We start from the raw sequence: 24,915 nt of genomic DNA on the forward strand, positions 1-24,915 counted from the left end.
GCTGCCATTTAATTTGCATATGATCTGTATCTTTATGGTCCGTTTAAAACATTATAGGTTTGGTTTTTGATTATGAGACCTGAGAACTAAGCAGAGTCAGGTCATCTATCTATCTAAACAGACCTTAAAGATAATAGATCACATACATTGTAACGGTCAATTTATGGTTACATTTGCTTTAATTCAAAATCTTGATAATTGTTTTAAAAAATGAAAATATGTCACTTTAATTCATAACCACACGGCAGCTGCTTAAAGAATCCCAATAAACACATAAGGTCCTAAATCATGCATTTGCAAAAAAACAAAAACAACACACACACAAACACACACACAACACACACAAACACACACACACACACACACACACACACACACACACACACACACACACACACACACACACACACACACACACACACACACAGAAAAAGACTGAAAAACTCACCAGATTTGTGTCCAGCTGCTGCAGGTGTTTCTGACGCCCTCTAGCAGCAGAAAGGAGGGAGATCAGAGCTGCAGCCACCAGGTGGAGACAAACACTGACTCTTCTCTCCTGTCAGGGTTTGAAACAAACAACACGAAACCAAATGCAAAGACAATTTCCCTCCCCACCCCTGACCTGACCTGGATTTGAATCCCTTTCTCACAGGAGACCAAGCAGGCGTTAATATAACATTAGTGATGATTCTGTTTCGTAATCACGTGTCACACGAAACTCAACAACTACTGGATGAATTCTCATTAAGTTCTGCACAGATATTCATGATCCTCAGAGGAAGACGCTCAGTTACTTTGACGACCTCTTGACTTTTCCTTTAGAGCCGCCGGCAGGTCAAAGTTTCCACTTGTCCTGTGAAATATCTTAACATTTACTAGATGCATCAGCATAAAAAATACAAACAATCATGATTCCAGATGATGAATCTAACATGACAGATGAGCGACACCATGAAACTGACATTAATGTGCGAAACGTCTTCAGCATGTTGATATGCTTACAGGACGTCACGAGCTCAACTATCAGAAGTCAGAGCAAATTGTTTTGATTTCTTTTGGGAAAAAAACATGAGGAAAATAAGGCAATGACCAACTTGGCAAATAAATAACCAGCAAATTGCATGAAATTAGAAATTGAGCTAAAGCTGAGTTTTCAAAAAGGGGGAGGTTATTTAAAAAATATTAAAAAAAAAATTTAAAAAAAAAACATTTAGTCACTTTAAACAAGTTATTAAATGAAAAAAAAAAATATTGAATTAAAAAAAAGTTCCACTGTACTCCCCCAAAACCACAATTTCCACTTTACATTTACACAAGAAATCACATCAGACCGGTCCATCGGCTACAGACGGAGTAAAGAAGAGACCGAGTGAGACTGAGTAGTAAGAGATCATCTGATCCCCATTTTTAATCCAATAGTTTACTTATTATCAAATCTGAATCAGCACACAGCAGCAACAACCTGTATTTTAGCTGAAATAGCTGTAACACACTGCCATTTGTCATGTCGACAAAAAGTTGGTGCAATGAAATCAGATGTTTCTAAAGTGTTTTATTTTGGCAAGCACCATTCGAAATAGAGCAAATTTGTCATGTGCTTATGTTATGTGATGAAGAATAAAATTATATACCCATGCAAAATTCCCTGTGAAATGTACATACGTATCTTTATTGCAGAAAGGTTAAGTGTCACTGAAATCTTACTGATTTCTTTTTTTTAAAATGATTTTTTTGTCTTTTTTTTAGCTTTTTTTTTTAACTTGTATGACTTATTGTTCACCTCTGTGTTTCTCCCCTCATGTTGGTTTGTTTGTTTCAGTTTTCGGTCTATTTACCAGCATCGGTTTATCTTGTAGAAATTTCATTATACATAAGTTGTCTGGAAATGCTTGGCATGTATGGAGTTACATGATTTCCTCTAAAATCATACATCCGTACAAAATCAAAGTGAGTAAAAAACAAACCGAAAAAGAAAGAGATACAAATCAAACCGAGAGGATCAAATCAAAGAAAAATGTCTCTGTGTATCCTGATATTGAACTGAAAAAATGTCTCGTCATCTTGGATTAGGTTATAAAGCCTGTTTACACTTTTTTTTCCTCCTTATGTCTTTGAATGCATCCTTATTCTCATCAGGTCTTTAATTATTGAAAAGGAGCATCTGGCTTTACGAAACAAGAGGAGAAATCCTCAAGCGTCTGTTAATGTGGCGTCACTCGGAGTCTGTTTAAGGTCCGTGAGTTTGTCCTCTCATTTACATCCGGACACAAAGACGAGGTCCGTGCCGTCACTCATACGGTGGTGACCCTCATCACCACCTCCCGGTTGGCGGCGGCGCCGATCCGCGGGTCGTTGGGCCGCAGTTGGCTCAGGATGTGCAAGATGGTGTATCCACAGTGGTGGTTCAGAATAGTTCTTAACCTCCTGCTCTGTCGCCCCCCGCTGCTGCTGGCCAGACCGTGAGGGTTACCGCGAGAGCCGCGGGCCCCCGTCTTGCTGCTGGAGCTCAGCGGGTCGCCCAAGTCCTTTGATTTCTCATAGTTCAGTACTTTCCACTGCTGATTGACGGCCTGCCATCGTTTGAAGATTCGATACACGGACGATCCCTCGTGGATGATGAGGCCTGCGCAGAAAAGAAGAATAAACATCATGTTTAAAGGGGAACTGTTATACAATCAGACTTTACTGTCGTTATATGTAAACAAACAACCAAATTATGAACAGAAACTAAACATCAAGAAGTCTTCTTATACTACTTTTATATTATTTTTATTGTCTTTCTAAAATTGATTGATTCAGTACTTTAATTACTGTTCGATGTCTGTTTTATCACTTTTATTCCTTTTTTTTTTTTTGCTTTAATCTTGTTGACCTTTAGTATGCACATTTCGTTTGCCTCTTAGTTTGACTGTTTTAGACGTTTCTGTTTGTTGTGTTTATGTTATTATTCGCTGAGTTCCTGCCTTTACTTTGTCAAAGTACTTTGTAAACTATTGTTTTTAAAGGTACTACACGAATAAAGTTATTATTATTGTTTTATTATAGTAAAGAGCCAAGTAGTAAAACAGTTCAACAGTTAATTGTTTGTTTTATGTTTTTTATTGTGTACTCAGGTCTCCCCTGAAAATGAGATATGGATCTCAGTGGGACCTACCTGATTCAATAAAGGTTTATATATAACGTTACAATGCTTTATAATCATAATAAACGTGGCCAAAGTTTCACGGTGAGCAAAAAACTCTTTAAAGGCTTTAAACTGGTCTGACTCAATCACAATATTTCTTTACAAGAGCGTGCGGGTAGAAAAACTCCACGCCACGTTCATAAATGTGTCTTGTGTTGTTACTTTTTAGCCACCTTAAAAAGATCCACCTTAAAAAAAATCACTAAAGCACTAAGACAAATGATACAGAGGTTTGTCTCATTTGTCCAAAATAATTAAACAATTCTGCATTGGTTTGGAGTCACTTGTTCACATAACACGGCAGCTACTAAAAATATTAGTATAAAATACAAAAAGCATTGAAATCAATGACACAGAGGTGTGTCTGTTTTGTTCAGTGTAGTATAAGTATTCAGTTTCTTCAGAGGAGCTATCAAAAAAAACCTAAAAATAGGAATATAAAACGCAAAAAGCATTGAAATAAACAAAAAGTTGTCCAGCATAGTTAAACAGTTCGGCATTGGTTTGGAGTCTCTTGGTCATGAGACATTGGAGCTACTGACAAGATGCAGCATTGTTTCTAAAACTGTTAATATCAAATACAAAAAGTGCTGAAATGAATGAAAAAGAGGTGCGTCTCATTTGTTCAGCATTGATTTGGAGTTATAAACTGCAGTTATGCAGTTATTGCGTAAATAAAACACATCGTAGCTTTAAAGTTCGTGAGTTTTTTACTGACGTGTTTTATATTGTAGAACAAAACGTCTCTTAAGCTTGTGTTCAGACCTTATTTGAGGCTTCAAACGGAAAAACACGTCCCAAAAAACATTTCACGTGTAGACAAGGGAACTGGATGTGCTGAAATTCTAACAGATTTTGGGGACGATATCGGGGTTCTCTAGTTCACCGCAGTTAAAGACGATAGCATCTGCTGAGCATATTACCGATGATTCAGCCCAGAAGCTCTCGATATCCTTGATCATCGCTTTTTACCAACAATAATAATCTTTTACAAAATTCATCCCCAAGCTATAAAGTCATACTCAATCAAAGAGTCTCTGGCTATCAACATAACACAAGTGCCTCCGAATTTAATGATTTGATTATTTCGTGGCCACAAATTAACCAAAACGATGAAAGAATTATATCTGTAACACATGACTCAACCAAAACGAGGGCATGAGGCCGCGAAAGAGCATCTCAGGCGCTCAGTTTAGTTAAACGTGGCCTTGATTTATATTTTTTTCGGTCAGTGGCTCCCGAGCTCCGCACAGCAGAGAAGTCGAGATGCAGAAGATTTGGAGACGCTGACCAGTCGGAGCAGTTTTTTTGGAGTGTGGCTGAATACACGTGTCTCAAAACAGACTTTATGAGCAAAACAAAGTGTTTTTTGGCCATGAAAGCATGTCAACATGTTCTAGTAAAAAACGCAAAATTCAAAGCATGAGCAAGAATCAGCATCATAGGTAGGAAAGTTTCCATCGCGCCCGTGGATGAGAATAGACAGTTGGCAATAATCACAGTGCAGATATCTGATGCCATCTGTTCTCAGTGTTGTCTTACACGGGCAACTCACAGTTACACGAGAACAGTCAACCAGGTTGCTCCTCGAAAAACAGAATCTCTTGTTCTCTGCGACATCATCAAAATTAGCTGTTTTTTTTTTGTTGTTGTTTTTTTTCAGCGTATTTGTCATCGCCTACCTTTACACCATCTGCTTATTTAGTTTTGTTTCTGTGTAATTTTGTGCGACCTTAACAACCAACAGAATGTGAACTGAATACATGTTTTTTAGTTTGTCCTTGCATAATGCAACCTATGATTATTAATATATTTTTGTGTTGCTGCAGAGCTCCTTTGTTGCATAATGCTTCCCTCCGTGCTCTGTAACATAAACCCTCTACTACGCCCATCTTTTCATGTGATGTTCTTATATTATTCATCCATAACTGCTGCTGGGTCACTCTGTGTCGGATCAGATAGAGGTTTCCGTTTACAGTTTAGGTTTTGTTCAAATATCACTTTTTATTTTTGAGAAGGAAAATGAGTTCTGTAAATATTTTTGGCTGAATTTTGAGAAATGCACAGGGAATCTTTTCATGTTCGCCCCCTAAAAAAGCTGTTGTAACTCTCTTAAAAGGGGTGAAAGTACAGGTGTACTTTTTTTGATAAACACTGAGATTTTTCCAACTTTAATTGATGCCAAAAAGGCAGTAAGGGTGTAACTATCCATAGATCTGGATTGATTCGATGATTATCTTTAAGGTACACCTTTTTTATAAAAAAATTGTGTCAGTGTCAAACAGCACCAGGCAGATGACAGCAAACAGCCAGGAAAAAGACGACGAGGATAACGCTATTTACTCGGAAATAAATCAGCAGTGTGGAAATATTTTGGACAACAGACAAAGCACGTCATATATAAACAATGCCGTTACGAGATAAAATGCTCCGGACAAACTGCGTGCCCGTCTGTGCACATCTCACTACGCTAACTTCGAAAATGTTAGGCTGAAAAATCGTGCGGTTCTGTCTTTCTGGCAGAAAGGCCTAAATGCTGACAAACGTGTGTCAGTGGAGTCAATTTAAAGTAAACTTTACTGCATTTAATCGGTTATAATTATTTACATTATTTATGTGTTCTTTTTTATCTTTTATGGCCAGAAGCAAAAACAAAAGAGCAGCAGCATCTTCTGTAACCGACTCTGTTAAATGATCATATGAAATCGACTCATATCGATCGCAGGCCCCTGAATCGGATTGGATCGTGGCAGACTTTGTGATATCGGCAGTTATTTTATCGTTGTCCAAAGAATCGGTATAATATCAGGATAAAAATAGTGATTTACACCCCTAAGAGGCACAAATCGGTACATAAACATTTCCCAAAATGCAGGAAATTACGTGTTTGCTGCTCAAGGTTTTCTGGTGGAGGACCTCAAATCCCCCATTTCATATGTGCGCTCCCCAAAGTTGAAACAAAACCTACACGCTTGGATCAAAATGATGGAAAGGCATAAGCTGATGTCTTTTTTTCATTTCTGAATGTTGAAAATGGAAGAAAAAAGCAAAATGGGTGGTTTTGGGGCCTCAGAGAGTCCTCGAAAGTATGCTCATATGGAAATTTCCATACTTCCTGCTACAAATACAGTATTTGACTGATATTACACACAATTTCAGGGTCTAAAAAATAAAAACTTCTAGATATGATGTAAGTATGACAAGTCAAAGTTGTTATTTGTTGCCTTTTTGAGCTGCCAGAATAGAGATGTGGACTCATTCATAGGAAAATGAAAAAATGTATATGAAAAAGGGTCTACATGTTGTCCATATGTTTAAATTCAAAAAGGTTCATTACACGTGAGAGTTTAATATAAACATACAAAATCTAGAACGTAAACAAACTCCCGTCTGACTGACCCTGCAGCTACAGCTCTTTATAACGCTGACGTGTGTTTTTATTTTTGCACATTTTGGTGTCCACTTTGTCCTTTACCTATGCAGACGATATCCATGAAGCCGTACATGCCGTAGCAGATTTGGAAGAGCAGGTCCTGACGCTGCCACTTGGCCGAGGGGCTGAGGGAGGACCAGATGAGCCAGGAGATGCTGGCGATGAGGAAAAGGGAACCCAGAATAATGGCGGCTATCTGCACCTTCTCGATCACCGTCAGGGAGATGGCCTGCCACTGAAAGAGGAGAAAAACATCTAAAATCAGCACTGGAGGACGTACTCAGATTACTGAATTCAAAAATTCAAGGTTCATTTTTGTCTTTGATGAACAATTTTTAAACTGCTCTCGTCTCACAAACTCAGCTATGAATCTAACGAATCATTTTTACCAGTTTAACAAAGTATAAAGCTGTCAGTACTCAAAATATATGAGAAGTTACGCCTATTAAAAGGTACAATTATTATTATTTATTATCATATAACAGTTCATAGTTGTAAAACTATCATTTCACTATATATACATACAAATAGAGCAGAAGTCTGTACAGTATAAAGGTATACAGTCTATTCACACGTACAGTGATTTTAAATCACCAAATCACTGGTGGTGGAAGAAGTATTTAGATCTTTTTACTGAAGTAAAAGTAATAATACCACACTGTAAAAATACTCTGTTACAAGTTAAAGGTCCTGCACTGAACATTTTACTAAAATAAAAGTAAGTATATTAAGGAAAGGTCCTTAAAGTATTAAAAGAAAAAGAAGAAAAATTGAAACAAAAACAAACAAATAAATGAGAAAAAACAAAATCAAAATTGTAAAAGGAAAAATAAACATTAAAGATGAAAAAAATTCTAAACTTAAACTTATTAGAAAATAAAATAAAAACACCCCATAACTTGTTATCATTATAATTATTATCAAATTACTTAAAAACAAACTGAAATGTTTTTATTACACCCCAAGAAAATCCCAAATTATTCTTTAAAAAAAAGGTAAAAAAAACATCCCAGAAATTCAAAATTATTTAAAAATAAATGAATTAAAAAGACTTTTAGTTTATTAATATAATTGGCAAATAATGATAACCGACTGGTTGATTAATCAACTAATTTGTTGCAGCTATACTTGTAACTTAATTTATATAAAAATTTATATCATATTTTATTAACTATTTTTATGTTTTTTATTTAAAAAATCTTGCTCTATAAAGTAACTAAAGCATTTAGATGAATGTAGTAAATTAAAAAGTAAAATATTTCCGTCTGAAATGGAGTGACATGAAGAGAAAATACTCAGGTAAAGTACAAGTACCTCAAATTCATACTTAAGCACAGTAGGCTAGTTGAGTAAATGTACTTAGTTTCACTCCACCACTGCAAATCATATTTGTGAAAATGAACTTTTAAGAATGAAAAGGTGGAGCTACGTGATATATACAGTTACCTGACTGTATATAAAGCAGTATCAGTAGTTGGTTAATAATTTGAAATGTTTATCGTCTCTCAGCTAACAGCACCGGCACTTTTAGCTGATTATTTCGACCTCTCTTTCGTGTGATGGTAACACACGGTAATAGAGGTGTGATATCTGACTCACGTTGGTGGGAGGTATTTACTGTGCGGCCCAGCTGGTAGCTCGCTGGTTAGGTATTGTGACAATGAATTTACTAAAGATCAGCATTTGGATTTTTATTTTCCTCCTACTCACAAATATGTGGATACATTTATCTTTTTAAGAGTCAAATAAATTACTTGTTTTTTTTTTTCAATTAGTTGAAAACAAACAACAACAACGAAAACAACAACGTGTTGAATCCACAATAAAACCCTTTAATGTCCTGCTTATCTGTTTGGTAGAGCACATTTTAAATCACTGTATCCTAATAAAAAACTCAGCTGAAAAAATCCATTAGATATCGCTCAAAAAATCAAAAAAGTAAAATGATTTTTTGAACACAGCTTTATCCAAAGGTTCATTTGTCCTTTTATGGTAAAGGTAGTAAAGCTGCGGTAATGAAATTAAAACTGACTATTTGATAAGATATAAACGAACCGCTGATCATTCATTGTTGTCAAATGATACTTTAAATTGTATCCAAAATACATATGGTGAAATAATTTCTTAAGTATAATTTTTGTTTGTTTTACCAAACAGTTAAACTGACCTTTTGCGGTAAAGGAAGTGATGTAATAAATTTACAACTCTGATTAAACAAAAAAAAAAGGATGAACATTCAATGTTGTTAATACCACATAATTAATATTAATCCATGATATATTTGGAGAAAAAAAAATTATATTATAATATAAAATTATATTAGTATGATTATTTCATCATTTCTGAGATGTTTTCAAAGTACTTTAATAGTAAATATCTAGAATAAATATGTGAAAATAACACTAGTACTGGTGAAACTACTAACAATGTAGTAACAAATTAATATCTGTTAACATGTTACAAGAAATATAACAGTACATGATTTGAAATTTTGTAATAATGATAACAAGTTATGGGGTGTTTTTATTTTATTTTCTAATAAGTTTAGGTTTAGAATTACATACGTGTGTGTGTGTGTGTGTTATTATTGCCCTAAGGAAATGAAAAAAAAAATTAAAAAAAGAAAAAAAAAATTTTTTAAAAATTAAAAAAAGAAAAAAAAATCTTTTTTGTGAGGCATTTAAGAGTTAACTGTATTTAAATAAAAAATATAGTGTTTCTCAAATGTAAAATCTTAATCTGTAAAACAATTTCGGCTTCTAAACAAATGTAGTGGACAATATTCACAATATTTCTGTCTGAAATGTGTCTATATCAATCAATCAATCAATCAATCCTTTATTCCAGACTCAGCATCCTTAAAATAAAAAAATTAAAAATTAAAAGACAAAACATCACATACAATAAATCAAATTAAAAAAAAAACCTCCACTCGCTCTAAAAGATGGAGGGAATCTGGTTGGAAAAATATAATTTGATTTTTTTATCACACCATTTATCAAATACAAACAATTAGGAAAGCAACAGAGCTGCTGGAGTCGCTGTGGGCAAACAAATGTCAATCAGTCTCATATATTTTGGTCATGTAGAAAATTACAAACATTTTAGGATGGCGTTATTTTGATTTTTGATTTTTTTAGGCTACAAGATACCAAAGGACCCTCGGATTATGTATCTGGGATTGATATCTGAGGACATCATTCATAAAAAGGATCTCTACCTGTTTAAAATCCTCATACTGGCATCTAAAAAGGCCATCACAAGGAGCTGAAACATGACCCTCCAAGTCCAGGACAGTGGTTTGACATTGTAGAGGAACTATTTTTTATGGAAAAACTGACTTTTCATCTGAGGACCAAAGCAGGGACACATGCACAACACTGGAAAAAATGGACGAAAAAACAGCTCGGAGGGTATTAACTCCTGCAGCCACAGACATGTCGCTGGCACTACCACACCTCGGTCTCTGGAGTAATATTCTCATGCCGTTATTATAAGCCACCTGCAATCTCTGTAAAGATTTCGTGTTATAATAAAGTAATATGAAGTACAAAAACTTCAAATTGCACTTGAGCACAGCTGAGTAAACGTACAGTTTCTTTCCACGACAGAGAAATCACCACGTATGAGTCAGTGATGAATAAAGGCATTAACAAATGTAACACACATACAGTATACATGTCGGGCTGGCTGTGTCTGCAGAGGAGCGCAGAAGGACGCTGACGCAGAGGGAAAATGTGTCAGCACAATATGGCAAACAGTCCTCACACCACGGCGAGATTTGTTCTAGCAAAGAGTCCGACGCAGTTTGTATGTTGCATTCGTTATTATGAAACGTCTCAGTCAGCAGCAGCTACGATAAAGATCTGCCCGCCTGAGAGAGAATCTAAAACAATTACGCCTCGCAGAGCGTGACGGCGTTTGTGTTTACCTGAGAGGATGTTTACGTATTCACACACTATCTCCATCATGTTTACGTGATGTTTATCTAATAACCTGAATCCAAAAAAACATGTTTCATAGAGATATTACCGAGGAGACTTTTTCACACCAAACTGAGCTGAAACATGTTGTGGCTCGGCTTGTTTGTGAATTAAATCTCGAGATTCATCTCGACAACTTCACTGCTTTTGCAGCTTTTTAGCAGAAATCAGAGTACTCAAATCTTTTTTGAAGTTACCTGAAAGTTGTGATACCAAGGGTGTAGATTTTGTTTCAACACTGAGAGTGATGCATATAAAACGGGGAGTTTTGGGGTACAACAAACATTTGAAGAAGTATTTCACTGCTGGAAATATTTCCTTTTAATAAAACGAGTCTGCCTCTGCAGTAGAAAGACACAAATCACTGTAAAAAAATGTCAGTAAAATGAACAGCAAAGTGCTGTAAAATCATAAATCATAAAACTTTAAATAGAAAAAAAACTATTAAAACTTTGTAAATTTTACAGTAATATTTTGTAACGCACTGAACCAAACAAAACTCTGAATATTAAAATAAGAATCTGTTGAAATAATTCAATTTCTTTGTAGAATTTACAGATAAAAAAGTGAATTGCATTTTACAAATTCATATGTTGTGCCTTAAGCCTAAAAAGGGATTTTACAATGTTTTTTTCTGAGTGTTACATTTGAATTTTCCTAAAAACCTGAAATTTCCTGTTGACGTTCACAGTAAAAAAATGAATAACAAAATGTTTTTGGCATAAATATTAGGACACTGACAAAAAAAAGTTATATTACCTGCCAATAACAGCTATTTGAAATTTAAAGAAAATGACTATGAATTTCTAATGTGTATTTTTCAGTTATTAATTTAATTTGAGGGTTTTTACACATGGTGATGGAACTGCAGACATTTTATTTCTGTTTTCCAAATGGACAGTGTAAATTTTACAGTTTAAAAATGTAATTAGAGCAGTTTTAAGGTTAAATTTACAGGTTGTTCTATACAGTTGTTTACATCTTCGATGTAAATTTCAACATAAAGCGATGCACACAAAAGTATTAGCATAAGCTTGAAGGACCAAAAGTAAGACTAATTTATGTTACAGCACAGGATTATAATAACTGATGCATAAATGTGTTCATCACTTTAATGTTGCAGCTGTAATGATGGAGCGAAATTTCATTACCTCATTTAAGTAATATCCTAATCTATAATAATACATAATTTATTTGTTTATCTTTGGTGTTATAAATCTGAATTTGTAACTAAAGCCATCAAATAAATGTAGTGGAGTAGAAGTGTAATGTGGCACAAAAAGTAAAATACTAAGCAGTAAAGTACAAGTACCTCAAAACTGCAGGCTTTTTGAGTACAGCTCTTGAGTAAATGTACTTCCAGGATGGGAGTGTGAGGTCTTGTTCTGTTTTTCTTTGTGTGGCTCAGAGATGAGAGTAAATGGACTTATGTTGGTAAAGCACCTCACTCAGAGCGCTTTTCACACCACTTGTCACATTCACACACACACTCATACACTAGCCAAAGCTTCGAGGTGCTACCTGCTACTGTGTTTTTTAAACCTTCAAACACACTCACAGTTTGGGGTTCAGTATCTTGCACAATGATTCTTTGACATGTGGAGCGGGGGAGTCTGGGATGGTTGTAGTCGTGCGTGTTGGTGCTTCACGTTACCTGCAGAGGGTTCTTGGTGCTGATGGCCAGGACCTGGTACTTGAAGTAGCAGAGCTCGCAGCTCCAGGATCCCCTCTCGCTGATCCAGCGGATGAGGCAGGGCTGGTGGGTGCAGCGCACTGAGCCGTCGCAGCGGCAGGGGCTCAACAGCTCACCCTGCAGGAAACGCAACACGGTGAGTTCACAGCCAAAACAAATATTGTATTTCAGACACATTTTATGATGTAATTTACACTAAAGAAATCATGTTTATTTAGTATGGCTGCATATTAGGGGCAAAAACAGAAAAATAAAAAAACAGAGGGTAATATTCTGAGAAAAAAAGATTTAAAGAGATTAATGTCGCAAATTTGGGAGAAAAAAGTTTTAAAAAGATTTCTGACTTAATAAATCGCAGATTTTTAAGAGAAAACTCAGACTTCTGAGAAAAAAGTTGGATATTTTCTGATTAAATAAAGTTGAAAGTTTTTTTCACTTCACTTTGGATCAACCTGCAGTGGTTGTTTGACCCCCAAAAAACAAGCAAACATTTCTTTGTTTTTAATATTATGAATCATTTGGAAACCTCGCAGTGACTCATGAAAAACACTCTGCTCTCCTCAAACAGTATAACAGGATTCACATGATACAAGTTCTTTAAAGAAATAATTCAACATTTTGGAAAATACGCTGCATTGTTTTCTGACAGAGAATTAGATGAGAAGATTGATGTCAATATCAGACTATTTAAATAAAGTTACAAGGCAGATTTTTTAGCTGTGGACCAGAGTAAGGTTAGGTGTTTGTGGTCTTTATGCTGAGCTAAACTGACCGGCTTTTGGCTGAAACTTTACACTGAACTGATTCTGCAAGAAAGTGAATAAATATATATTTACAAAATGTGAAACTGAAACCATTTATAATTAAATCATACAAGATGATGTGCCCTGACTTAAATATTTAATTTATTTTTCATAACATCCGCTACCAAAACACACCTAAGAAGTTTTTTTTTTTTTAAATGCTGCGTGTTTTTTATCAACCGAGACTAATACAACTACCAAACACTGTGCTTAAAGTGCAGTATTGTAAGTTTTTGATTTATACATAAATGAGGGTAGTTTTATCTGCAAAGTGTTAAATATAAATGCAGCTACAAGGGTCTTGGTTACGGTTCGGTTAACTGTAACAGAGCGGATGATTAAATTCGAGAGTTCAAAGCATCCTGTGAACTGAAAACGCAGGAAATGATCTTAAAACTGCAAAGACACAAATATCATGCTGCATCTATACAATAACAAGTGTGTGCTGCTGAAGCTGCATTACAGACTAACTCTGTATGTTATGTTTAAATTTCCTGCAGTTCTCCAACAGATGAGATCGGTCACTAATAAGATCCACATGTATTGTGTTTCTCCAAATAGCCATATCGGTTCCTCTGCTTATGGAAAAATGCTTTTTAATAACCGGCGGCGCACGTAAAAACCATTTTATTGATGAAAGCATTTTGATCTCTTTTTAATGTAATAAATCTCACAAAGGGGTCACTCACATTAAATACAAATACTGAGTAAAAATAAAGAATATGAGACTGCAAAATAGCCAGATTGCTCTCCTCTCAGCAAAAAATTACACCTTCCTCCTCCTTTGAATAATTCCCCGCAGTCTCTGAGAGACAGGTTAGTGTCTCTTCAGCTCCACACTAAAACCTGAAGCCTGTTGGCAGATTCTCCACATTAAGGATGACCACATTCAGGCTGTCATCACCGCTCAACGTCAACATCCATTTTGTCAGACGACTAAAATTTGACATCAGCAAAGTCCTTATTTCACTTTAAGAAGAAAAAAAGTCCTGCAACTCCAAACCCATACGTCACAATTTAAAGCTTTTACAACATCAGTGTTGCGGATCACTGGTAAATCACATTTCGGGGCCCAGTTAGCGGAGAGGAACGTTTGTGCAACAATAGCAGGGAGCGTTGGGGCTTCAAGGGCAGACGGGTGAAGGAGAGACGAGCTGCTGAAGCCTGACGACGATTCACGACAACTGCGAACAAACTCAGCGACCTCATAACGAGCTCACGTCTCTCAGAGATCAAACATCAACTGTCAGGGAGGTGACAGAGTTCACCTCGGCTGTGTTCAGCTCAAAGGGCTGTGATTTTAGGAATTAACTGTTTGTAAACTAGACTAAAAAAAGAAAACATGTTTCACTTAAAGTTGGTTAACATAAAGTATAATAAGTCCAAATTCAACAAGGTATGGAGACCCTTTTTAACTTATTTTCATAATTTAAGGGACATAACAGACTGGGATGATCAGGCCTGAAAGAATATAAAAAAAAGAGCACAACTAGTTTTTTTTTTCACTGTCATTGTAAATTGTCCTAAATAAGGCGTAATGCGTAATTTTTGTCCATTTGTTTAATTGCTTTTATTACTTTTTCTGTAAACACAAGAGGGTGTTGGGGTGGTGGTATTTGTTTTGTTGTGTATATGTTATCTGTTAAAAGTCAATAAAAAATATTAAACAACAAATAAATTAAATAAAACATGGACCAAATGTCTGCATTAAAATGTAAATTTAACACTTTGAAACCTGAGAAAATTGGCTTAAATTGTTTCAAAAAATATGGGGAAAAGGATGATGAGCAACAAAAAAGAAATGACCCAAGAAAATAGCAAGAAAATAGCAAAAAGTACAAGAAAATTACCTGAAAATTAGGCAAAAAAGTAAAAAAAAAAAAAAGAAGAAGAACAAAAAACAAGGCACAACTCATATGGGTGCTTATAAATGAGAATACAACTGTAACATGTTTTACCCCAGTGTTTTCACAAATAATTTTTTTAATCTACTAATTTCTTGCAATTTTCTTACTGAGATGCTGATTGCCATTTTCTGATTTTTTTTTAAGGAAATCGGATCAAATTTCTCAGGGTTCAAAGGTTCAAATATCTGTGAAAAACCGAAAGGTGTGACATTTAACACAACGGCATCTGCCTCTACTGTGACGTAAAACCTGCGTGTCGGCAGCGCTTTGTAAACAATAACGATGGCGTAATATGGCGAAAACAATCGTTAACTGTCTCTGTTATAGGTGGCCGATCTCGTCCTCTGACGGAGGGTAAGGACCTCCCGGATCTCGTTGTTTTACCAACTTGCATTTTCAACTGCTCTTCTTCTTTGAGTTATCCACCAGATGCTACACAGTCAAAACGTCACGCCCATCATGTCCGTGATCCGCCTGCTCTGCCTTTTCTGTGTCTACATATGACGCTCTATATATCCTACTGCGTCTGCTGCTGATGCTCCAGGATGCTGCAACCGTGATGTCAACAAATGCACATGGTGGGATCACGCTGCACACGGTTATATTTACGCAACAGCAGCACATGAGAACCACTCAAACAGCCATGCCTTTAATTATGTGTAGCTTTAAACCTTAATACAAAATAAATGGGTGAGTTATAGAAAAACTCACTCCCCGTACATTTGTCCTGAATATTGAAATTAATAATAGAGATCATAAAACTTTTATTTCTTTTGTACCAGGCTGTAAAAATGCTTATTTCTGCTGTAACATTGGGCATTTTAACACTGAGGTCTGTGGGGTTTAGCTGTTTTGGAGTTAGTCTAAAGTGGCCATTAGATAAACTGCAGGTTTTGGTACTTCACTACTGCTTGGTGCTTCATTTTTCAGCCTCAGGAGTTGGCCTTTTCTTAACTATTATGGTATTTATTGTTATTTTTCATACTATTTTACTTTGTTTTACATCTTGTACACACTTTTTAGCTTTGTTATTGTTTTTCTGTAAAGCACTTTGTAACTGTGATTTGAAAAGTGCAATATAAATAAAGTTATTATTCTTACTATGTTGCTGATTGTCATCTGCTGTAGGTAACACACTGTCTATGGATAAGTACCTTGAACAACCCCACTTCAACAAATCCGGCCTATCGTTTTAATCAACACAGATTTTATGCACTAGAGGACTGCGTTGACACAAATAATGCTTCATATTTTTTTTTCTGTCCGTCTGCACTCTGTCGGTTCCCCATCTGGCTCGTTTGACCTTCCCACTTATAATAAAAAGACTTCGAGTGTCCCACCGCATAAAAGATTGGATTTGGCAGATGAGCCACATGCCACTCATAAACTTTAAAATAACTTGCCTGCTGACATTATAAAGATAACACGGAGAAGGTCAGAAGTATATGAGAAACTAAATAAAAATCATATGAAAGCAAACATTTCTAAAATGTCAAGCTGTCGTTGGAAAGTGTGTGTATGTGTGTGAAACATTTTCAGGCTGGTATGAGGATGTGAATGTCACGATCAACTAAAACGAAATAAAAACAAAGACCTTTAGAAGCGGTGATTATGATTTTAAATCATCACCTCGAACACAAGCTGTCTAAGCAGAAAACGTGAAAAAACATATTTCAGACGGGGGATTTTCTCTTCATATGCATCCAATTATCACTATTAAGTAAGACGAATTAATTTCTATGAAAAAGCTTGTGTTGTTTACAGTTCTTCAAAGTGTCCCCTGAATCCATCCCAAAGTGAGGTTCAAGATCCAAACTCTGAGGGAGCGTTGTTTGATGTCTACAAATATCGATCGTCCTGCTGCAGATCACAGGATGTACATTTAGTTTCGGGAAACCGAACTGCAGGTGTGAAAGATGTGTTTGATGTAGTGGACATGTAATTGCTTTTAGGTGAAAACTTTGTATCTCCAAAACAACAACCTTGTTTTTTGAGCTTCATGCAGCAGAAACAGGGTCAGTGCAAAGAAAACCATAAAGCAAGAACATCAAATTTACTAAAGTCAGAGTTGCATGCTTATCACAGATAATAATACTAAGGGACTGTTTGTTATTTATGAGAGGGGAGGGGGTGGTGCAAAGGGGACGAGGTACATCAGATCACTTTTAAACACTACTTATACTTATTTATAATTATATTATTCAGTTTAAATACCATCAAACCTGCAAGTGGGGTTTAAAGGCATGTGTTCTTTTAAATTCTCCAAAATCAAATATTTTATCGTGGCCAAAAAAACTGTGTTATTTATGGCGAAGGGAGGGACGTGCATTTAACCCGGTTACTCAAAGCTCCAGGAAAAATATTTGTTAGGGTGGTGATTATCAAGAAAATTAAAAAAAAAAATAAAAAAAATTAACACCCCAGACACCACCCTATATATGAAGATCTTGGGGTAATAATATATAAAATAATTACCAAACTGAATCCAATCAAACTGATCAAATCCAACAGCAATTAACTTAAGTCAAAGTAAAACACATATTCTATATATTCTGTGTAATGCTTCTTTTTCATTTGCAGGATCTTGACTTTGAGTCAATCTCTGCACCTGAAGGCAACGCACAGAGTAAAACAAAGCACTGAACGAGACATGAAAGGTCACATCTGGACTGGCGGGATGAACTGATGCTCAAATAAAACTGGAGTTGGACTGTGTTTGAGCAAACGGTGAAGTCAGCTGTAAAGTAACATTACACTTTGCATTCAATTTCAAAGGATAAGGCCGAAGGTTTTTCTATGTTTTTGTTTTCTACAAAAACATCAAAACCAACAATGTGGCTCCTACTGAAGAATCACAAACACATTAGCTTATTTTTTCAAGAAATGAATAATTTCCTAAAAAAAGCCAGTCTGTTTTTTAGGAATCTTCACTCAAATGGGAAGATACAATGCATTTGTTGGGGACTATTTTCAGCGGCGGACTAATCCACATTTGGCGCTCTAGTGAGTATTTGGGGCAACAGGAAGGTGTATGTCATGATGGTGTGTGTGACTGAGTCAAAAGGAACTACAGTGTGTGTGTTCATGGTAAATAAGGAACACAGTGCAACAGTGTGACTCACTGATGTGTTTTAGAGCCGTTAAAGCTTCTTGCTGCCGTTAAGGGGACGTAGTGGATAAATCTGTTAAAAAGACATCAGACTTTAACGGAAGGCTGTGGTTCATTTCCTGTTTCCTACGGACAATATCACCATTGGCTTCTTTTAACCGTAACAACGAAGGTCCACTGACATTCAACTCAAACCAAAATATCGTTTTTGTGCCTCAACCTGACCCTAACCTTACACGTTGTCAGATTCTAAAATGTTTCGTTGTGCGCCTGACAGCCGCGGTGGGTTGTAACTAAAAACAGCTTTACCCGAATATTTCCTTTTTCCTTGTACATTTTTGTAGGATATTATACGGAGGATACTTTAAACTAATATTGAGGCAAAAATGCATGACAGTTAACCAAACCCTGCATGGGGCCCCCGACAGACAAGGACTGGCCCCGGCTCTGAGATAAGACGTAACCGGCTGCACAGACGATCCGTGATGGTGGGATCGATTCATTGTTCTCATGGGGTTTGTTGACAATAAGAAAAACACACTCATCCTTTGAATAACAAACACAAAGGCCGCAAACACACACAAACACACACACACTCCCCCTGCTCTGACGATCTGACGTGGGTTCGGCCCTCGAGGCCACCTCACAGAGCATGAAGGTGTTAATTTGGTGTGTCACTTCTATGACTAAGAAAATGGTCTTCCTCCTCAGCTGTAACCTTTAGACCAAAAAAAAAAAAAAAATCAGCGTGGAAGTGCCCCCCTGAGCTGCAGACTGTGTGTCACTGTGGAAACACGCTGTTGGGCACTGCAAGTGAAAAGGGCAGGCAGTGGTGATCACCACCTCCTCCTCCACCTCCTCCTCCTCCACCTCCTCTCATCGCTCCAACATGCATCTCCATGCAAACCTAACACACGTTGCTCCTCCAGCGGCTCCTGTGAATCCACCCGACTGTACCCCTTTAAAGTCCTCACCAAGAAAAATATGAGAAATCTTAGTATTTGCATTTTTATGTACTTGGGGCTATAATAACAAAAACAAACGTTTTTATTTTATTTTTACAGATCCTAATTTTTTTTAAAATACCAAACTGTTGAGATGGTTGTTCAGGTAATGGCAAAACAGGGAGAAAAAAAAACAAATTACAAACCATTTACTGTTATAATGCTTGTAATATGTTATATACCAACATATATCAGTTTATAACTATGTAATTTGTAGTATTAACAGTACTAGTATTTTTTTTCAGGCAAATTCACCATTACAGTACTTTGAAAATGTCTCAGAGATGGTGAAAAATAATTTCTTTCATCAAATTTATAAAGGAATAATATTAAAGATATGGTATGAACAGCAGTGAATATTCATCTTTTTTCAATTAATAAAATCATATCAGAGTCATGAATTCTGATATAAACGGTGAATATTCATTATTGTTTATGTCATGATGTAGATATATATATAAATTAGAAGCTGGTAGAAAATTTGGTAATAATTCAATATTATTTTGTATATAAGTGTGTGTGTGTGTGTGTGTGTATGTTGGTACATACTGTATATAACAAGCCTTGCATTGCCATAGGGGATTTTTTTTTAACAATTTAATTATGTAATGAAGGGGTAAAATTAAATGAGTTTACACTTCTTCCTACTCTCTTTTGCACAGTGATGCAAATGTATTTTTCCCTCTCTCTTTTGTTGTTGATATGTTGTTAACTGCTGTTTTTGTTATATTTTATATGTTTGAAATAAAGACATCAATCAATCATCTTAGCATAATTACTTTTACCATAAAAGGCCAAATCAACCAGTTAAAAAAAAATCAAAAAATCAAACTCATGGAATTTTTTCATGGTATATACAATATAATCAATAACATTGAATTTATCATTTAATAACAATGAATGATCAAGAGTTCATTCATATCTTAGAACATAGTGAATTTTAATTTCATCAGCTTAGCTTCGCTACCGTTATCACAAAAGGCCAAATCAACTGTATGGAAGAACATGTTTTTAAAGAATTATTTGACCCTTATTGGATTACTTTTTTGTATAAAGTTACATAAATCTGTTCAGTTAGACCTCTAAATCTATAACAAGTGGAATGAGTAAAATCCCACCACACAGAGCCCTCATGTCTGGAGGCCAACTGACTCATTAAAGACACAGCGACATCTAGTGGATTTTTTTTTTTACCATAAAAAACCTAAACCGAAGGGTAGAGATAGCTTTCTCAGGTTCAGTTGAATTCAACACATTTTCCATTAAGATATGGTGACTCAAAATGTGCTCTACCAAACGTCTGAGCGGGACGTTAAAGGGGCACCTCGACACACTCTGACGCGTCTGACAGACACTTAATAAGGATTCATACTCGGTGCAGCCCACAGAGCAAGGTGATTATGTCTGTAGGTAATTGGCCCGCTGACAGCGACATGATCCCGGCCCCTGTTGTGACCCGCTTGAATAATGAAATAACAATAAAATGGCAAACGTGCGCCCCCCCCCCCCCGCACCCCAGGAGGTGTAAGGCACTTTGTGAGCGCTAATATCAGAGCTGATGTAGTAGTGTAGTCTCTGGGTTTTCCCTCGGTGCTTTGTTTGCTCGCTCTTTGTCTGTAGCTAAAAGAGGCAGCTCAGAGCCATGTTGCACGATGAGTCACCTTGCCGGAGAGCCCAAAGCCCCAAACGTCAACCTTTTATTAAAGGAGGATCCATGAGTGGGCAAGACAGCAACCTGGGGTTGATCCCGTCTGAAACAACACATCCAAAACAAGCCGGAGCCGATTTCTGCCCTGCCGGTTTACTATGTCTCACAATAGAAACTCTAAGGCAGATGTCATAAATTAGCACATGGGCTGCAGTAACACTATACGCCTATCTTAGAGAAGTGACTAAATGGTAATATCCATCTGTGCTCCTACAGGATTTACAGTGTTTCTAATTATCTCAGGCTTCAGGACTACCTGCTGAGCCAGGCGGCACAGGTTTCTGCACATCTGGTGAGATCGACATTTGGCCACAGACCAAAGAGATGCACTACTTATTGTTTTGTTTGGGGGGGTGGAGAAAAAAAAAACAAAAAAACAAGCACCAGATAGAGAGAAAACAGAAATACAAGCGATGAAAACTAAAAAGGATGACAAACTCATTTAACTTGTCATTTATCGTCACAGTCAACACCATTGTCTGGCCAGGAACAAGTGTTCGTCACAGGATCAATAGCTGATCATCCTGTTCTGTGACACACGCGGACGGGGGGGGGGCAGTTAATTTACATTTACAAAATGATTGTGACTCATGCATATTCAGTCCCTCTCACTCTATTTGTCATCCTGCAGACCTAATTGGCTAACTTTCTTTGTTGCTATGCTGGCCGGATTTCAGATGTGTGGGAACTGCTGCCTCTCTCCACCACCGATTAGCTTAAGCTATGAAAACAGTGTTATTTAGATAACCACATCACCGAGCCGTCATCGGGGGAAAAAGGACAACATTTGTCTGTGAATTGAGGTGTTTGGAGGCAGAGCGTGTCTGTGCGTGCAGATGTAACCCCTTGAAACCTGGATCGATATCGGTTTTCTTGTGCTGTGTTTAGATGCCTTTCACAAGCTATCTGACCCTTTGAAACACGAGCAAATTGATTTATTTTGAAAACATGGGAAAAAAGGTAATGACCAACAGGGCGAAAACAGACAGGGAGAAAATTACCTTAAAAATAGTTTTAAAAAGAGGAGATTATTGGAAAATTATCCAAAAATGTGAGTCCAGAAAACTACATTTATAATTATTCTATATTTAAAATTGTGCTGTAGAAAAAAAACATATAAAACAAATACTTTCTTTCAGTACTTTTTAGGTCATTTTCATGTTTGTTTTTCAGGGTTCCTGCAGCTAAAGGCAAATGGGATTTTAAGACTTTTATAGACTTTTTAATACCACTTGGAATGAAATTTAAGACAAATTTTACATAAGCCAATATTGAAGGAAAAATAAACTAAGCAATGTGTCAATTATTTAAGGATAGGGGGAATTCTATTTTATTCTATTAAATATTTACTGTAACATAAAAAATGACTCTTTGATGATGTTACTGCGAGAAGCGTTTGGGTAATTATTGTTATTTTTTTAAAGTTACCTATTATTTTGAGTCCTTGCAAAGCAATGTCACAATTGTTTTTAAGAAAAATCCCATCGCTAATGTCTAAGGATTTTTAGGACATATGACAGATTGATTTAAGACATTTAAATGCCAATTAATGCCTTACTTTTTGATTGATGGATTCAATGCCTTTTAAGACTTTTTAAGGATCCCCAGGAACGCTGTTTTTTGGGGTTTTTTTTAACTAATTTTTGGGCCTTGTCTTGTCAAGGTGCTCGATGCCTTCTCCCTGTGTTTTTTTTGTTGTAAGAAATCAAACCATTTTTACACTGCCTATTACACCCGGTAATGACTGCAGACTTAATGATTTTAAATTAGTTTGAACAATATTTCTTACTTTGCACCTCTTGTCTGCAGTTTTGATATTTTAATGTTTTTTTATTTAAAAAAGTAAATAATTTAGTGATTAATTTAACATTAAATTTCTTACCTCCTCTTATTGTAAAGCTGTATCCTTTAGGTTTTATTGCTCTGTATAGCACTTTGAAATGTCCTGTTGTAGGAAATGTGCTATACACATAAAGCTGCCTTTCCTTTCCAATTTGCTCAGGTTTTGCAGGGTTAAAGCCCTATGAGGTACATCTGTGATTTGGGGTTATTCAAATAGGACTGGTTTGGCTAATTTGACATGATTACAATGCTGGCTTGATCCTGGATTGTTGTTTTTTTCAGAGGAGGTATTTGAGGGGAAGGTGGGTGGGAGTGAGAGAGGAGGAGGAGATAGAGAGAGAGATGTAGGACAGGATGGTTGTAGTAGCTCCACTGAATCAGAGACCTTTTGTGATTTGCTTGAAAAAAAAAAATCAAAATGGCAGATTATAAAAAAAAAGCCAACTTCCCAAAAAAAATGCATGCATGCATGGTGAAATGGCTGCACAAAAGCACATTTAAAGAACTGATCCACCAACAGGACACGAGCATTAGGAAGCCTGCTGCTGCTGCATGTCTACCTGCTCGGGGCCCTGGAAACAGATCCGGCACTGGGGGGTCCGCAGGCTGCTGGCGGTGCTGGCCAGAGACACGGCGTCCAGGCCCACTTGCAGCTTGGGCTCCTTGTCCTCAAACGCCAGGCTCCGGGGCCGCGGGTCGCTGCCGTAGTACTCCTCCTCGTCATCCCGGGAATGGCAGTCGACGAAAGGCGGCCAACCGCAGCCGCCCATCCCCAGACCTCGCATGGTGGTGGTGGACCGTCTCTCTGTGTCTGAGCCGGACTGTCTCGAATCGGATCGCATAAACACCAGGACTTTCAGTTCATTAAAAAACATGCGGATCCGATACTTGAACATGTTTGGCTACATAAAGAATCCGCCAGACTGAAATAAACGTGTTTCCTCCCCCTGTTTTATTATTATTGTTATTATTATTATTATTATTATTATTATTATTATTATTATTATTATTATTATTATTATTATTATCACACTCCGGATATGTTCATTTTTATTGTAGTCTTTCATTAATACAACCAGCTGGTTAATTCCAGAGAAATAAAGGCTCTCGCCCCACTGATGGCATGTGTGTCTAAGCCAATGCGGATGAAAGATTTTCCCTTTCAGCTGGCCGACACACTCTTTCAATATTCATTACTCAAACAACTCTGCTGTCTATAGATGCATCGTCCACCGCACCCCAGAAAAACACTACAGCTTGCACAGGTTTTTTTTGGATTTCCACGGTCCATTTTTTTCTCCACATGCACTGGGGCTTGCAGCAAAAAATAGCCTACATGTTTTTGCTACCCAAAGCAGAAGACCGCGAGAGAGTGGACGAGTGGAAGAGCGAGCAACACAGAGCCAGGAAACAGAAGATGGGAGGTAAAATGCAACGACCTGCCATCCACACAGTCACATCTGGGACTCTTGTCAAGAATCATAATCCAAAAATCAAATGAAATCGAAGTTGGATTTGGATTTTTTTTTGGATGTTTTTTTTTTATTGTCCCCTTCAGTGTAGCATCCCAGGCGTCAGATCATGGTCCATTTTTTCTCTCCTCTCTTCTCTATTTCATCTCCGTTTTTGTAAAGAATCCACGATCCATTCAGCCCGATCAAAAAACACAATCCTGCTCATTCCTCACAAGCCTCGATGCAAACACGGCGGCACAAAAACACCCGAGAGCCCCGTGTTTCCCATCTTCGCCTCGATGTCCATCAGCATTTCATTGCAAAGTCCCCCCACCCCCCAAAAAAGAAACGCGGTCAAAGAGCGGCAGAATAATTGAGAAAAAAGGCACCCTGCGTTTTTTTCTAATCAGACAGAAAGACGAGGAGGACGCGTGGAGATGTCTTTGCACCCGAGAGCAATTACACAGCAGTAAAGGCATTGATTACTGGATCAGATAGATGGTGGTGATGATACTGCTGGCGCTGGTTTTCCTCCTCGAAATGGTCGGCTTGGAGATTGAACCAACGCAGCAGCTACTTCCGGAATAGGGAGAAGAAGAAGAAGAAAAAAAACAGTCATCCTGTAAACAAGTCGGTGTTTTTTTCTCTCTCTCTGTCTTTCTCTGGTCATCCACCCGCCTCTGGTGGGCGATGAGCCTCTCCCAGCGCTCCCAGTGCTCCCAGTGCAGGAGGAGCTCCGGCTGCTTTATTATTAGTGACCAGCCGTCGCTGTCCAGGGTGCTGATCTCTCCTCTG

At 37.0% G+C, this 24,915-nt stretch overlaps 1 protein-coding gene across 1 annotated transcript; it reads right to left on the minus strand.

The window, feature by feature from the left end:
• Positions 1–2,127: 2,127 nt before the first annotated feature.
• Positions 2,128–23,594, minus strand: march9 (membrane-associated ring finger (C3HC4) 9). Its single transcript, XM_042492501.1, has 4 exons — positions 23,227–23,594; positions 12,255–12,410; positions 6,660–6,852; positions 2,128–2,623 (listed from the first exon to the last, which is right to left on the minus strand). The coding sequence occupies exons 1-4, from the start codon at positions 23,560–23,562 to the stop codon at positions 2,292–2,294; spliced, it is 1,017 nt and encodes a 338-aa protein (XP_042348435.1). The 5' UTR covers positions 23,563–23,594; the 3' UTR covers positions 2,128–2,291.
• Positions 23,595–24,915: the final 1,321 nt, after the last annotated feature.

Source organism: Plectropomus leopardus, chromosome 8, assembly GCF_008729295.1.
Source record: "Plectropomus leopardus isolate mb chromosome 8, YSFRI_Pleo_2.0, whole genome shotgun sequence".
Lineage (NCBI taxonomy): Eukaryota > Metazoa > Chordata > Actinopteri > Perciformes > Serranidae > Plectropomus > Plectropomus leopardus.